The sequence below is a fragment of the Polyergus mexicanus genome, unplaced genomic scaffold, assembly GCF_030449975.1.
Source record: "Polyergus mexicanus isolate NDT 795.1 unplaced genomic scaffold, iyPolMexi1.0 SCAF_20, whole genome shotgun sequence".
NCBI classification, from domain to species: Eukaryota; Metazoa; Arthropoda; class Insecta; order Hymenoptera; family Formicidae; genus Polyergus; species Polyergus mexicanus.
Window position 1 is genome coordinate 5,681,812 of NW_027223340.1, and position 16,291 is coordinate 5,698,102.

Below are 16,291 nucleotides of genomic sequence, written 5' to 3' on the forward strand. Positions count from 1 at the left end.
AGAGTCGAGAAGCAATGGATAATGCAAAATAAATTACCATCTTGAGCAGATAAGATGTAGATTTTTATATGTTACCAAGAAAAGGTGAATATATATACATATATTATAATACATCATTGAAAAAATTATCATAAAATTCATTGTAATGCGTGCTATATATCATTATTGTTACATGGTTGAAATGTACTCAAACTATGAAATAATACATTAAGAGAGTGGAAGTTTTTTTACATAAATCCATGAGCTATATGTATTGTGCAAAAAGTATGAAAGTATTTAATTCGCATTTGTAATATTAAGGGTATAATAATATATAATATTGAAATATAATTTATTTTTGCCCAAATCTAGCAATATCATAAGTCAATTTAATCTGAAATGTTATTTTTATAATTTTCGTCATATATAAATCTTTACTGTATTAAATCTTTCGATCAAATAGCGATTTCTTTTAATATTTTATTTCGATAATTAATCTTCATAGCGTATATAATTCCTGAAAAATTTTAAGTTAAAATTGGTGGAAGAAACTCAAAGTATAAAATTTGTAGAATTTGAATTTTATCCGTGCGATAAAGACAATTGTTAATAAAATTTTTCTCTTTTAATTGCTTCAATTTGTCATTAAGCTAATACAGTCATTCGACTACTTGTGTTATCCAGGAACATTTCGTTTTTGCATTGGAGACAGCGAATGTTTCTTATAATGTTTACTTAATATTTTTTAAAAATAATATTGAAAATTATTTTGTCTCAATTTGAAAATAATTTTTGCTTTTTAATATTGTTATTTTCTTAAAAACGATTGTCTTTTTCCGCGAAAATACTATTCAGTATCAATTGAGAAATTTTGTAAAGTTTATTACGTTTTTTAAGAAAGAAACAATGTGTTGCGAAAATTGATTTTGAAAAAATTAAATTAATTTCATTTAAATTGAGTTTCTGAAAGAAAATCATTTAAATAGATGTTTATAAAGGGGATAAAACATATATTATAAATATGCGGTAATTCGATGGTAGGTTTTCTTATCAGTATTCGAATTACATATTCATGAAAAGACATTTATTATATCCGAAACTCCTTAATTCCTCTGTGCGTTTAAACCACGAATATATAAATCGATGCTCTTGCGTCCATCATTATTACTAAAAATTTCCGTACTATATATCCTTTGTCAGACATTTTCAGCGAGGCGCCGGCGCATTTAATATTGATTTTTGGCTCGATAGACCGGATTCCATTGCGACACTCCCGAAATGAAAGAGATAGAGAGTATTGAGATAATCGCAATAAAAGGTATAAGACCGTTCATAAGAAAAACATATGTCACTGAATTGGGCAAACAAGCGATATCGAGATTGAAAAATTGCAAACGAACATAAATGAATATAAATGAGAAATAGGATACGAGGAAGGAAAGGCAAAAAATATATAGCGACTGGAAGACGAAATAAAAAAGAAACTGAAAAATAATGGAAAGAAAAAAGAAGAAAAAGAAATATTTTCTGCCTTGCAATTAAAGAGATAAGATCTATTTAGGATAGATGATGAAGATACGTGATTAGTATCTATATGGGATAATTGTAGAACATATCGAGAACGAAAGGAGAGAGAAACACAGATATAGTGCAAATCAAAAAAGAAAATAGGGTGAAGGACGCAGAGAAACATATTACGAGAGCAGGGTTGGTGGGGCAGGGATGCAAGAAAGAACGGGGCTGATGACAGAGCCGTTTCAAGGTGTTTAGGCACCCTAAGCTAAACTTCTTCGTAATGGCACATATAAAAGAGCATATATATCTAGCAGTATACAAGTCTCTCCGCTAAAAAGTCATCAATCTGAAATTTAAGTAGGTAAATCATTAATCGCAAGATTATATGAAAGAAGAAAATCTGATACTTAGAAAAATATATGTAAAATGTTCAGAAACATTTAGGACATATTATGATACATATAAAAGATCGATCATATTCAAATAATTTTAATTAATTAAAAGACACGATTCTATCTAAGACTATTGTCTTAGATAGTCGGTTTAATTCGCGTCTAGTGCAGGTGTCCCAAAATTGTCAGAGATATCTTCCGACCTATAAGTTCCGCAGAGGAAGCGTGCGCGCTGGAGGAACGCGCACCGCAAGAACGAGAGGAAGGGAGCGGTGCAAAGATACCGCGGGGGCGATCCCGTCGCGATTTCTGTCCACGACGAAGTGGAGAGGAGGTGGAGACGCGTCCCGATGTGTTCGCGCATCGGGGAGGTTCGAGCATCGTCGAGCCGCGGACTCACACGTGATATCGCCGTGCGGGAGTGCGCGCCTCGTTTTAGACGCGCGGCGACATTAGACTTCCTGTTGGTCCGCCTGACGCCCGAGCGGAGCGAAACGTCGGGGCGATAACACGAGCGCACACCGTTGGAAAAACGAGTCGCGAGATGCGGCTCTCCTCGAGAGAGGTAACTCTCCGTGTCCTTGTTTTTAAATCGCTCTCTCGGCGAGTAGTTTCGAGTCATACGGAGTCGTCGCTCGTTGTCCTAAGAAATTAGGAGGACGTGTTATTGCAATATTGATGCAATATTGATAACGCTATCAATTGTTGAGAATGTTTTCTTAAAGAGAGAGCTTCTTTCGATTTGTTTAAGCGTTTCGCGTAATAATATTATACACGAAGATCTCTCTGATGTGCTCTTGGACACAGATATATCCTGAAATCGTTTCGTAAGAGAACAGCTTTCAAGGTAATTTTAAAATTACAGACTCCGAAATATTCTCATATTATTCAAAATATTGCTGCCAAGAATGTTTATAAAGAGTGTCATAAGGTTCTTAGAGTAAATTTTTCAAAAATATCCTGGTATTATCTCTCTTACGGATACATCTTTAATGCAATCTGCTAACGTTTTCCGCATTGCGGAAAGCGTAATATAATTACACGTTCGATATACGAACGTTTATCTGGAGCATGTTACTTTTGTTAATCTGCCAGAAAAGAAAGTCTAATGCTAAATGAATGTTTATCTTTTTCAATGCCAATTTCTTTGCATGTAGTTCATAAAGAAAACAAAAAATCAAATTTTAACAAGTTATGTTAAAAATAAGATGTATGATTTATATATGAAAAAATAGAGAGGGAGAGCTTTTTCTTTCCTTCTCATATTTCTGAAATAAAAAATATCGACATTATAAGAAACATTAACATAAACAAGGAAACTAAAAATTAAAATTTTTTTTGTATATATATATATGCACACAAATATAACAACTTAATACGGATTTTGTTAGACACAAGATTAATTGAAACGCAATCGTAAAGTATCTGATCCATGTATCCGTATCGATAATCGGGATTAAACCCAGATTAGTAATCCACTATTCTTTTCTATAGATTATAAACCTGCCTGTAATACAGATGGAAAAGAGGAAGATTTAATTAATATAATTAGGTCTAAGTGCTTGTGTCGACTCTTGCGCGTATTTAAAAATTTCATTTTATTTTAATAATTGCGAAGCATATTTTTTAATAAAAATTGCAATTTAAAATTTTATTTAATCTATATTTTAGCATTTTCTTTTCATTGGGATATATACAGGGTGTCCTCAATTTAAATGGCAAAATTGCAGGAGCGTATAGGGGACTGAAAAGCTAAGACGGAAAGTCCTTTAGAGGTTTGCTCGTTTTTGCTCCATTTTGGAGAAAATCTCATAAAAACAAACAATAAAAGTACAAGTTTTCGTTTTTTTACTTATTTATTTACATTTTATTTATGTTATCATCTATTTAATGCAGATATTGTTCAAAATGTTGCCTTCTTGCAGCGATGCAAGCATTACATCTAGCACTGACCTCATTAATTGCAGCTAGACATTGTTCTAGTGATATTTGGTGCACCGCATCTATGATTCGGTCTCTTAATTGCTCTCTTGAATTGATCGGCACCGTAAAGGATAACATCGAGTGTTTACATATATAAGGAACCTTGAAGCAGAAAGTTTATTCGGTGCCAATCGACTCAAGAGAGCAACTGACAATGAGAGATTGAATTTTTGCGATTTTCTCTAAAATGGAGCAAAAACGAGCAAATCTTTAAAGGACTTCTTGTCTTAGTTTTTCGGTCCCCTACACGCTCTTGAAGTTTTGCCATTTAAATTGGGGACACTCTGTATATATATATATGTGGATTTTACGCGAAAACAATATGTACATATTATATAGTTAAAATAGAAAATTATATAGTTTAATAAATTTTAAATTAAAAATTGTTAGATTAAAGAGTTAATTAAAATAAAGATTAAAATACGAATAAAGAGACGAGAAACAGTTAATTGATATCGATGCAGATAATAAATGCGCACATTTCAGGATCTAAGATAATTTGTCCGCGGCAGTGTGATTTGTCGAGGACACGATATGGCGGTCGACATTTTGGACGAGGATCATCTCGCTGTGAGCGCGATCGTGACCGTCGGTATGCAGCTCATTTTCTTCACAATCGCGGCCACCTTCCAATTGGATAAACTGACAGACTTTGCCGGCGGCACCAACTTTATCATCCTCGCCCTCCTCACTTTCTTCCTCGGTCAAGTGGGCAAGGTATCCTCTTCAACACTAGAACTGGCACCTCTCACTGTTCCCTCGTGCACGTGCGACGCATATGCGATCCCGCACGTACGATAGATAAAATCCGGGTCGGATATCAAACGAGTATTAAAATACACGGGATATTTACGGAAGCGCGAAGAGGCTGACAAGTTATACAACGAGCGATCATAATGAACGAATTTTCCGGAATAATATATAGTTGACGCGTTCCAGGTGGCCTCTGTGCTAAATTAACCGGATGTTCTCTGTTTTAAATTAATTCTTTAACACAGAGAAAAATATTTATCAAGATATGTCCGAAAAAATTTAACAGACTCTATGACAAAAAATAGATAAGCATGTATTACAAATTAGACAAAGATGTTATCACGTGCTATTGCATTAATTACTGTTCGATTATAAGTTAAAAGATTTATATTAACATTATTTCATTCTTTTATCGCGACATAAACTAATCGTAAATATTTAATAATAGTTATAATTGCAAAAAATATATATTTACGAGTTGAATCTACATCATTCATAAATCACACTATATAGATTCATTTTTATATATGCATCTTTCAAAGTCTGATGAATACATCGTAAAATACATCTATAGGAAGTATGTTATATCGCAGGCATATTATCATAAAGGATTTTATCCTCAATGAAAATCCGACGTTATAAATAAAATAGCAAGATATATTTAATATCTATCGACGGATGACCTATATTATCTATACATTTTTTATACGATGTTTGCGTTTTATTTGACACATTTGGTTGTTAAGTGTACGAAAATTCATTAATGCAATAATACCTGTATTTTTATCCCGTGTAGACATACGACAGCCGACAAGTTATGGTAACTGTGTTTGTATGCCTGTGGGGTGTACGGCTTTCCGGATACCTTTTATATAGAATAATCAAGATTGGTCGTGACAAAAGATTCGATGATCGTCGTAGCAACGTGATTCGTTTCGCCGTGTTCTGGACATTTCAGGTGAAATAATCCACGTAATATTCAATCACTTCTGCAAAGTCTTTTGCGACCGCTTTATTTTCCTACAAAGATGATGTTACAAAGAATCGATGATGTTCGCAGGCTGTGTGGGTGTACGTTGTCAGTCTGCCCGTGATAATAATCAATTCTCCACGTCACAAAATACCGCCCGCTCCGAAAACAATGACGACACTTGACAGTGCCGGTACGGGTCTCTTTTTGATCGGTTTATTGGCCGAAACCTATGCCGACCTGCAAAAATTTGCCTTCAAACAGGATCCAGTCAATAATGGCAAATGGTGTAACGACGGTGAGGGGGAGGGCTAGTTTTTAATTATATAATTTTACATAGCATCGGCAAAATTGGATCAGAAATAAGAGAATAATAAAAAAGAAATATATATATATATACATACGGAATTAATTGAAAATTTAAAAATGAAATAAAATATTATATTGGATAGTGTTCATTATCAAAAAATTTCTTTACATTTGCATTTTTAATCTTACTTATTTTTAGAGTGCGAAAGTTTCACGGTGAATCATCCTATTTCTTCGATAATTTGAGATGCATTATTTAAATATTAATAGAGTAGAAGATTTAGTTTAGATAAAACAATTATACGCGGACTATATGCGCTTTAATGCATATCCATCTTCATCCGTGAAACTTCGAAAGAATTTCTGCACTCTACTTATTATATAACTACTTCAATTAAATTATTATTTAAGTTCACGTTTCTAGGACTTTGGAGGCTCTCACGGCACCCAAATTATTTCGGCGAAATCGTTGTCTGGTGGGGGATCTTCATAATATCCTTAAACGTTATTAAAGGAGTGGAGTGGGTAGCTATCGCTTCCCCGATCTTCACAACGTTTATTATTTTGTTCCTATCGGGGATGCCATTATTGGAAAAAGCATCAGATGAACGTTACCGGGAGTGAGTATCAGAGTATTGAAAATTTTTATGATTCTAAACAAATAATTTTTGACAATTTTAAGTATAATAAATATAATAATCAAATAAATTGCATTGCTTGTATCAACTTATTAAGAAACTTTAACATAAAAATCAAAATTTTAACATATATATATATATATATATATATATATATATATATATATATATATATATATATATATATAAAAGAGAACACAATGTGTTCTCTGGAACTAAAAAGGAACAAATTCCGATTAAAGACAAATTTATCTATCTTATATGTGAAGTACTACACATCTATAAAAAAAATTTTGTTTTATTACTTACAATCATATTACCATTATAACGTGTGCTCTATAAACATTTCTACAGTAATGCGGAATATCGCTACTACAAACAGTCCACGTCACCGCTGATACCGATACCACCGGCTATCTACGTCGAAGTGCCACGTTTCCTCAAGTTCATCTTGTGTTGCGAATTCCCCCTATACGACTCCTTGGATGTGAGACCGCGATCGGCCATCACCGAGTCAACGTCCATCAGCCTTGCCGCGTCCACGTAGCTGTAGCCACACGCCGGACGTTCAACTTCCGAGTCCGGCGTGCAATTGACGGCTACGACAGCTACGACCAGCACAGCCTTCTAAGTGTTACTTCACCTCTTGGTAGTCCCCGTCTGTCTGGAAAATACTATCTCGACGAGACCGAATCATATAATTTCCAATGTCCTCTTGAATCGATATTGATATTTCATAAAAGACGTATGCAAATTTGCTTGATCAAGCACAACAAATTTGATATGCGGGCATTGTTTCGAATAGGTCTACAAGATGGGAAGGCTTAAGACAAAGTATTATATTATTTTTGTAATTAAAAGTCCTTTTTGGCGAGAAATGGTACCGGCGACTTTTTGTATAGGATCGAACAGTGAATGCGAGAAAAAGAAATAATTATTTTTGTAGCGATGTTATATGGGTACCAATGTAAAAAAAAAAAAAAATTAATTTGTTGACCAATTTGCAAGCATCGTTCCTATACGACAAGTCATCAATAATGATTTCATTGGCAATTTGATAGCGATTTCGTTTAATTGCACGTATTTAATCTCTTTAATACAGAATTGACTTGGAGATCAACATATGATAATTTATATATTCAAAGTAATATTTAGATTTTAGGAGAAAAGCTGTATAAAAAGTGTATCTTGAATTGTATAAATGAATAATATATTGTTCTAAAAGTGTAGTTCTTGCCAAAGTAAATTAGGCTGTCGTTATCCATATTTATCGTTAATAAAAAATATGTGTCTTAAATATTAGAAACAATTTGAAGAGATTCGAATGTACATGACATGTATTGGATAAAACGACATAGTACGTTTCTAAAACCAGTAATAATTTCTGAAATCAATCTGTATGCGATCGAAAAAGGTTTGATATTGTATGCATTTGTTAAAGACAAAATAATTGGCAGAAACAGAAAATGAAATGAGAAAAAGAATTATATGTATAGTATCTTAATTCTTGCAACTAATTATGAGAAATAAGCAATATTTATCGCCAAAGACACAACAATAGTGAAATGTAATAAAATTATCAATTATCTCGTCATAATCGCTATCCATTCCATTTTTTATTTTATTATATAGGATGCTTGTGAAGAGAAATTTTAGATGCAATACAAATGTGATACATTTACATGTACAATTCATGTCCCGTGGCTTTCAATTGAATTATTGAATTTTAGCAATATTAAACATATCTCTGTATGAAATAGAACGTCCTTAAAATATGAGATATCTGGGGGAAAAAAAAAAGTTATAAAAGAATCTATAAAACATATATAGAAGTAGTGAAAATTGATGCGAATGAAACGCGGAAACCCTCTTATGAATAAATGATTCAAATGTTATTTCTCTCTACTTCACTGTTATGTAAGAATCTTCAAAGTTTAGATAATAAATAGTGTATCTAATAATATATAATGATTAATTCTCCTGATTCATACTTATTGATTGCATGTAGACTTTCCTTTCAACGTTATATATTGTACAATATTGAAACACAAATTATATCAATATATATGATGTCGCTTAAGTAAAGAGAGATTGGACAATGGATCGCGCAATAAACATTGGCAAATTTCGTAAAGTTCACTTTATATTTATAAACACATTTTATTTGTTCGTATGTATATCGTTAATAAATGGTGATATAATAATGACAATGAAATGTATAGCGCCGAGCATAAAACGAGCAGTCATATTATAATTATTAATATTCCTCTTATAATAATCTTACTGTATTGGGTGGGCCTATATATCTACTGTGCTTGCAACGTTATGGTCTTGTCCAAATGTTTCTTTCATTCTCTAATTTATATTATTTATACGTACGTAATAATCCATAATAATATGTAACCACAGGTGAAAACATATGCGTCGTTCTATAGGTATAAACAGCATCATCCACTAATCTTTTTTCCATTTTTTCCTTTACGCGTCTGTGTGTGTGTGTGTGTGTGTGTGTGCTTGATCATATAATCGTTATTAATATAATATAGTAAGTTACTTAAATTGTAATATATCTTCGTGTCTTCGTGGAATATGTTCAGCTGCCGTAGAAAAACTACTGCAGCTGCTACACATTTGTTCGTAGAAAAATTTCAATTCCCGTTATACATCAAATGTCGATTTTCGATGCGTGAAAGACACTTTGTATTACGCAAGGAAATTTCATTATCATTTCTTAACACGTTCGAAAAATCGTATCAATAAAATACGTGGGCAGCACAGTGTTTTGAGTACCAAAGGAAAAGAGATCAAAACATTACCTGTGCCTCTTCGCTACAAAAGAGAAAGGGAAAAAAAAAAAAAACAAGAATATATAGGGAACACAGGGGATGGTGGACGAAGGGGGGAAGGAGGGGACGAAATATTACGACTCCGCTATACGAATGGCATCTTCCTCCCGTCCGATCTAAGTCCGACTGCATTCGCGCGCGTCTATGTAATAGATATATTTATATAATATACAAATAATATATAGTAATAATAATATATGTGTCGTTCATCGCGCTTATCGCGATTCTATTATGTATTCCATATCTAAAATATTATCGCAAAAAGATTGCAAAAAGAATTCCATTATTCTCGTACAAAATATAGGAATAAGTATCGTCGTTGAAGTAAAATTTGATCACGCGCGCTTGATGATGCTGAAATGCAAACGGAATTGCGTCCGTACGGAAGAGTGGATATCGAGAACTACGTACGACGACTTGTCAACTCCATTTGCATTCTACATTAGACTGTCTGAGGACATCCGTTGCTAACTGGTCAATTGGCGTGACTCGACTTCCGATTCAATTGTTTAAAAGAACACGAGAGAAACAATTCAAGTCACAATCGATAACCTGACACTTGTTTCCGCGTATAGATATCGTATATATATTCCGCTTTCTTACTATCATTATTAATATTCTTATTGTTGTCATTCTTATTAATATTAATATTATCGTTATTTTAATATTAACGTATTATTATTAATATTATCGTAATTAATAATGCAAGTATCGCATCGCTGACAAATCGACTACGTGAGATGCAACGGTATTTCCTCAGATGATTTCAATAGACAACTTTTCATTGATACATCATTAAAAATCTTTTAAAAACAAAATCTTTTAAAAACAAAAGCTTTTAAAAACTTCATGTAACGTGGCGAGCGAAAGTAAAATGCGCGATATACCGTATATAAACATAAAAAACATACGGACTAAAAGAAAAAAAATTGCGTTACGTTGCGCACAAAACGCAAGGTAACTATGCACAGCAAGGATCATCGAGAGAAGCGAAGTAGAACGCTCTTCGCCTTCGAGAGGCGAGAATCGATGTGATCCTACTCTCACTTCTTCTTCTTCCACAACTACTTTATCTTATAGCATACGCTATATTGCATTTGGCCACTGTCGATAAAGACCCCAGCTGCGTCAGACTATTGCAGTTCGTATATTGCAATCCTACGTTTCTAATGACTTATGAAATAGCCCCGTTTTCGTTTGTTCTTAGCAGAGCAGAGAAAGGGCGTGGGTTAAAGAGAATAGTCGCTCCAGTCGTATGTGTTTCGAGTGTGTCAATGTGAAATAACGCGTGACGCGTATTGAACGTATATAAACCAAGTATTAACATTATGAGTCTATTAATATCTATACGTATAAGTAGAGAGCTCTAGTCCAAAACTTTATCTCTATCTCTCTCTCTTTCTTGCTTTCTTCCTCTCTTTCTCACATATACGCACACATTCTCTTTTGCTCTTTCTTCCATTCTCTATCTCACTCTTTCTCTCTCTCTCTCTCTCTCTCTCTCTTTCTCATACACACATACACCCATACATACAATCTCTCACTTCCGGTATCTCCCTTCTCTCCTCATGCTTTCTATACCATTCTCGTCTCCAACATCGTCAACGTTCTCGCAACCACGCATACGCATACGCACATTCTTGTTCATCATCAACCATTCCTCTCACTCTCTTTCTTTCGCTCTCTCTTTTTCATTCACCAGCACGTCTTTACGACTCTTCGCCTTTAAATCACTTATTACTTCCCTTTACAACAAGATCGCTTATTTGCCGTCTTTTTCTTTTTCTTTGTTCTCATCAACCTCCTTGTCTTTTTCAACTTCCTTTTCCTCCTTATCCGCCTTCTCTTTATCGCCCTCTTTCTCCTCCTTAGACTCTTTGGACTCCTTCGCCTCTTCTTTGCCCTCCTTTTCTTCTTGCTTTTCAGGCTTCGGCAGATGCGTGTTCATATCCAGACTGGAGCAAATTTCGTCCCAATCCGGGAAGCATCGTTCCTTGACGCGCGAGCAATGGCCGACCAAGTTGGGACAGTTCTCTACCATGTAATCTCGCAGGCTGTAGGGCGTGTCTTTATCGATATACAAGATTTGAGCCAAATGCGCGAACGCTACTACGTCCATCTGCACAAATCCGACATAGATGATAAAACCCATCAAGTGGGTCCGATTATACAAATCGTCGAAATTCTAGCTGATAATTGTATCAATTTTTTGCTTTAAAATAAACAATTTATACGCGTACTGGTTGATCTTACACAAATCACTCTTGTTAAAAAATTATATTCTGAAAGAAATTATTTTTGCAAATAAATATGCATTCATAAACAGTCTTGTACAATGGAAAAAAAAAAAAAACCGATAATAAAGTTTATATCTGAACCGATACTTCAATTCAACAATTAACCATACGAAATTACTCTCACTTGGAGCAAAATTCTTTTAAAATATTTAAGTCGTTGTAATTTCCTTCAACATTAAAAATGAGATGTTTTATTCTGTTCTATTTTTGTGAAATCACAAAAATATTAGTATTCAAAATTTAAAGAGAGTTTATTATAATTCAAGTAAAAATCACTGTTTGTTAATCCGATATTTCATATTTTGGTATCTAGAAAATAAAGTCTTTTGAAAATATTTAAAAAATATCTCAAAGCATAGCTTTCTCACTAATATAATTCCGAGCTCTGCTTTTTACAGGCAGTATAAATATTCACGGATATTCATTTCTGGTATCGTTTTACAAGTAACTGCTATCGTGCCAACTGCCTTTACAGAAAATGTATCGTCGCGTTGCAAAATGAGAGATGTCATCTCTTACTTGCGATTGGCAATGTGTTTACTAGGGATTAACGGATACTTACGGTAGTTGGCTCGTCACCGAAGAAGAAGGGCTTGTCGGCAAGCGTGTCCGAAAGTACCTTGAGATCGGTGCAACCAAACTGAGATACCTCCTCCGGGCTATGCACGCCCATTCCTTGAGCCTTCACTTTCCTCGCACCCTGCAACCAATCCAACTACCATCTCACTACAAATGGTCACGCTGCTTTGTTCTACGCTTGCGTTTCCCTGTCTTGATAATATACCTCAGCTACCACATTCATAGACATCTATGGCCACAAGCGCAATGGTTTGCACTCCAAGGGAATACTATGAATGATTCTAAGGATAGCATGAAGTAACGTGTGATAACGTGTAAGTAGCGAAACTTGGTCGAAGTAAAATTCAAACAAATATTATTATTATTTTTTTTTCGCATCTAGTAGCATAGATCTTAATAGATACGCGATCAAAATTTGTATTTTATTTCACGTAACAAACATTTCATACAGTATATGTCATCTTTATATTCCATATTATTAATATCTAGGCAAAAACATATCACCTCGACCAGGACTCAAGAGTTAAGTTAATCGTCGATGATGACGTTGGCTACTTAAAGTCTAACATTTTTAATATCGAGAGAAATAGAAATATGTGCAAAAAAATGGCAAAAAACTACAATCAGTATTTATACACGAATACAACTGTGAATGCACATGCATGACTAATCGCAAATATGGATATATGGAATCGTGCGTTTTGAAAAATGCGAACAAGTCGAGGAATATTTTGATTTTTTTTCTTTCTTTTCCATACAGCATACATCATTATTATATGCATACTATATAATTATGAAAATACAATGTGGAATATAATTATGAAAATATGTAAATAAGTTATAAAAACGTAAAGAGATGCGAATGAATTATTGCAGTTAAACAGTTAGAGAGCGTGAAATGTGAGAATTATCAATCAGTGATCTAACGTCCAAGTTGTATGCTAGGTCACACCGATATCACACATGGCGAACGATAAACGAAACTTACCTTGCGTCCAAACGTGAGCTTGAAGAAGAAGTTCAAAATCGCGTTGGGTATACGTGATCCCAGAGCAAGCTGCAGATTGACCTTGTAGCCCTTTAGCACTTGATCCAAATTCTTCGTGCGCCAGCACGCGACGACCCAAACGAGATGATTCTCGATCATGGATATCATGGCGTGGGAAACGCTTCGCTGTTCGGATGTGAGACCGGCGTCAAGATCCTTGCCGAATTTCTGGCTCAGTTCCCGCAGGATGATAGTGCTATCGGCAATCTCCTCGCCGTTCAGTTCAACGAACGGCAATTGGCCCTTCTTAGAGCGGAATTTCATCTTGTGATCAACATTCTGAAACCAAGCCAAATAAATCGTCGGTATCTATCGTTGATCGAAGCGTGAATTTATGTTAAATTGCGATGGCGCTTGTCTATGATGTATCTCGAATATTGAAACGCTAACTTTGCATAATCCAAATTGAAATACAGTATATATATATATTTTAATGTATCGTCTTTCTCTTTTTTGTAGTTTCGCAAATTCTTTTCTATTGACATTGTAACGTAGTAAAATTTTATTTGAATAATTTAAAATAAAATCACCAGATTAATTCAATTGTTGAAAAAATTTTCTATATATTTTATATCAACTAATATATATTAATAAAAATGCTACACTTTTTCTCCTCTTTCTCTCTTTCCTGCACGATTCTTCGTCATCGTGCGTAATAAATAACATTGTGTGACGGACAGGGGCATAGGCACTTATACTCTCGCGAAGTACATGCTCTATTTATAGAGATGTACGTACCGCGTTAAACGTATAAGTGGGATATCGTGGTTTTCACAGGTGAATCAGCTTATTACATCTAATCTGCGAAGCTATTCCACACGATGATGATATACGGGGGTGTCTCGAATTTATCGCTATATTTTTTAACGATAAATGTTCATTATAATAAATGTACGGACAATTTTGTTCTTAACGATAATTTCTCATGAGACTTTTACTTGACAAAATGTTTCATTAATATTGAATAATATTATTCTTAATATTATACACTAATATTGAATAACTTTGAAATATTATATAATAAAATAAATGTTAAAATAAACTCATCTTAAACAAAATTAATTGAAACAAAAATCGCGTCGAGTGCGTGCTTATTCAACCGTAAAAAATGTTCTCTCTTTTAATAATGAACTGTTTTGTAATATGATTACCAAATAATTTCTCTCGTAAAATAAGTTCTTATTTCGTTAATTTACTATTGTTGAGAAAGAGTGACGTATCCAAGAACTTAAATTTATATATATATATATATAAACATGATTATACAATATTTCAAATAAGTGAAAAATAAAACATTAGTTAAAAAAAAAACAATTTTTAAATACTTTCTGAATTCGGGATTATGATGGTATAATTGTGCGATCAACATAAAAGAGTGTAGTTCTAATCATCAATTACAGTACAAATGTAATTAAATGCAAAGTAGGCTTTTAAATAGAATTTCTCCGTAACACTTAAATAGTATGCCTTCTCTCTTGCATAATTTACTATGCGGATCAAGTACTTCATGCTCGTAAAAGATGGAGAGGAGCATTCGCAGTCAAAGTTAAACGAGTGAAGAGAGTATATATGGATCTACTAATAATGTCATCCCGTAAAACGCACGACTCGCTGGGAAATCGAAATAGAAATAAAAGAAAAAGATAAATCGCACGTAAGCTCGAGTAAGATTGCGAGAATGGGATTAAAACATGCCTGTTTGTGCGCGTGTGCACGATGTGAGAAATACGGAAGAACGAGCAAACTCGGAAGAGCGAATTCGAAACGAACAAACACCGAAGGATGCACCGTCAAGTCAATTTTACAGAGCCGAGACGTAAACGCTAAAACGAAACGAGGACCAGAATGCGTGAAATCTAGTCGATCTAAGAACAAGAGTAAAACTATGATACTAAAGAAAAATATCGCGCGGGGATCTCTGTCGACACGAGGAAAGCAACGAGAGATCCATTGCTCCAGTTTTAACCCCTTCGAGTTGGTCATGACGACAAGATCGATGAGAGCTAGTTGAGAAACGTGCATATAATACGCGTGTGTCGGCTATATAAGGGTCAGTCAGAACGCCGACGCACGTGTATTTGCTCAAATGAGTCACCCTGCGCGCCCATTTGTGCCCAATTTACCCTTTCATTTTATTTTCATCCTCTCTCGAAATATTCGAAATTCTCGCCGATTTCGAGCCTTCGATATTTTTACCTACAAACGAGAATAATTCGAGCGAATATAAAAAATATTCAATCTTTTTACATTTATTAAAATCATCAGTATTCAATTGTATTTTTTTTTTACGTGATATTACCCTTATTATTTAATTGACTTATTTGCACCATCGATGCTAATACAACGTCAATAACGAGGGGTGGTTGCGCAGGGCGGGGTTGTTTGCATCGAACGCCCCGCGGCCTGTTCTCGATGCAACACATTGACCTCCCTATTACGTCATGCTTATTATTCATCGAAATTCCTTGTATATTCGACTAAAATAAAATAACGATAATAACGCAGGCACATGGAAAGTTTATATGTATATCTTGGACAATAATACGGCGAGTGTCGGGAAAATATGATCCGATTGAAAAAAAATTGATTGAAAAAAAGAGAACTCAAATGACCAGAAGTCTATGTATCGACAAAATGCATTGACATTTCTATTATATCTCATTTATTATTCATAGAAACTCCTCATAAATTTTATCAAGATTTATGACATTTTAAATGTATACAAGATATTATTGAAATATTTTACTACAATTATTTTTAAAATTTTCATTAATATGATAACAAAGTATCACCTCTCCATTGTTTTCAAAATTTTCGAAACATTCGTAACATTTTACGTGACCTATGCTTCCATATCTCTATTAAAAGATCAAACTTATTTAAAAACTATTCGGACAAATTACTCGTTCGAGTCTCTTGCATTTTTTTTTTCATTCAACAAATAATAAACGTGTCGGGTGATAATCCATAAGACGAAGAAAA

General features: G+C 34.0%; 2 protein-coding genes across 6 annotated transcripts in view; one reads left to right on the forward strand and one right to left on the reverse strand.

Moving 5' to 3' along the window:
* The first annotated feature begins 5 nt into the window (after window positions 1-5).
* On the forward strand, window positions 6-9,586 carry LOC138941851 (uncharacterized). Of its 4 annotated transcripts, none has more exons than XM_070311757.1 (7): window positions 6-84; window positions 1,180-2,733; window positions 4,356-4,586; window positions 5,419-5,580; window positions 5,683-5,890; window positions 6,326-6,521; window positions 6,894-9,586. In XM_070311757.1, exons 3-7 carry the CDS (start codon window positions 4,404-4,406, stop codon window positions 7,084-7,086), a joined length of 942 nt encoding a protein of 313 aa, XP_070167858.1. In that variant the 5' UTR covers window positions 6-84; window positions 1,180-2,733; window positions 4,356-4,403; the 3' UTR covers window positions 7,087-9,586. The 4 variants fall into 4 exon arrangements, with proteins under 4 accessions (XP_070167858.1, XP_070167859.1, XP_070167856.1 ...); XM_070311758.1 differs by having other exon boundaries at window positions 1,231-2,733; XM_070311755.1 differs by lacking the exon at window positions 6-84 and having other exon boundaries at window positions 1,100-1,851; window positions 2,016-2,733.
* The window catches only part of Fax (failed axon connections), a 29,704-nt gene continuing 22,088 nt past the window's right edge, over window positions 8,676-16,291 (reverse strand). Inside the window, exons 2-4 of one of the 2 annotated variants that reach the window (XM_070311753.1) lie at window positions 13,250-13,588; window positions 12,245-12,397; window positions 8,676-11,504 (exon numbers count right to left, since the gene is read on the reverse strand). In XM_070311753.1, the coding sequence (XP_070167854.1) occupies window positions 11,148-11,504; window positions 12,245-12,397; window positions 13,250-13,588 (849 nt within the window). In that variant the 3' untranslated portion in view covers window positions 8,676-11,147. The remainder of the gene's footprint in view (window positions 11,505-12,244; window positions 12,398-13,249; window positions 13,589-16,291) is intronic. The other variant, XM_070311754.1, reaches the window with a different exon arrangement.

Bases quoted from the DNA above. Each gene is read 5' to 3' on its own strand.
- LOC138941851 (XM_070311757.1), top strand. From the start codon at position 4,404: ATGGCGGTCGACATTTTGGACGAGGATCATCTCGCTGTGAGCGCGATC. The intron at 5,891-6,325 runs GTGAGGGGGAGG...TCACGTTTCTAG, and splicing joins TGGCAAATGGTGTAACGACG to GACTTTGGAGGCTCTCACGG. The intron at 6,522-6,893 runs GTGAGTATCAGA...ACATTTCTACAG, and splicing joins TCAGATGAACGTTACCGGGA to TAATGCGGAATATCGCTACT.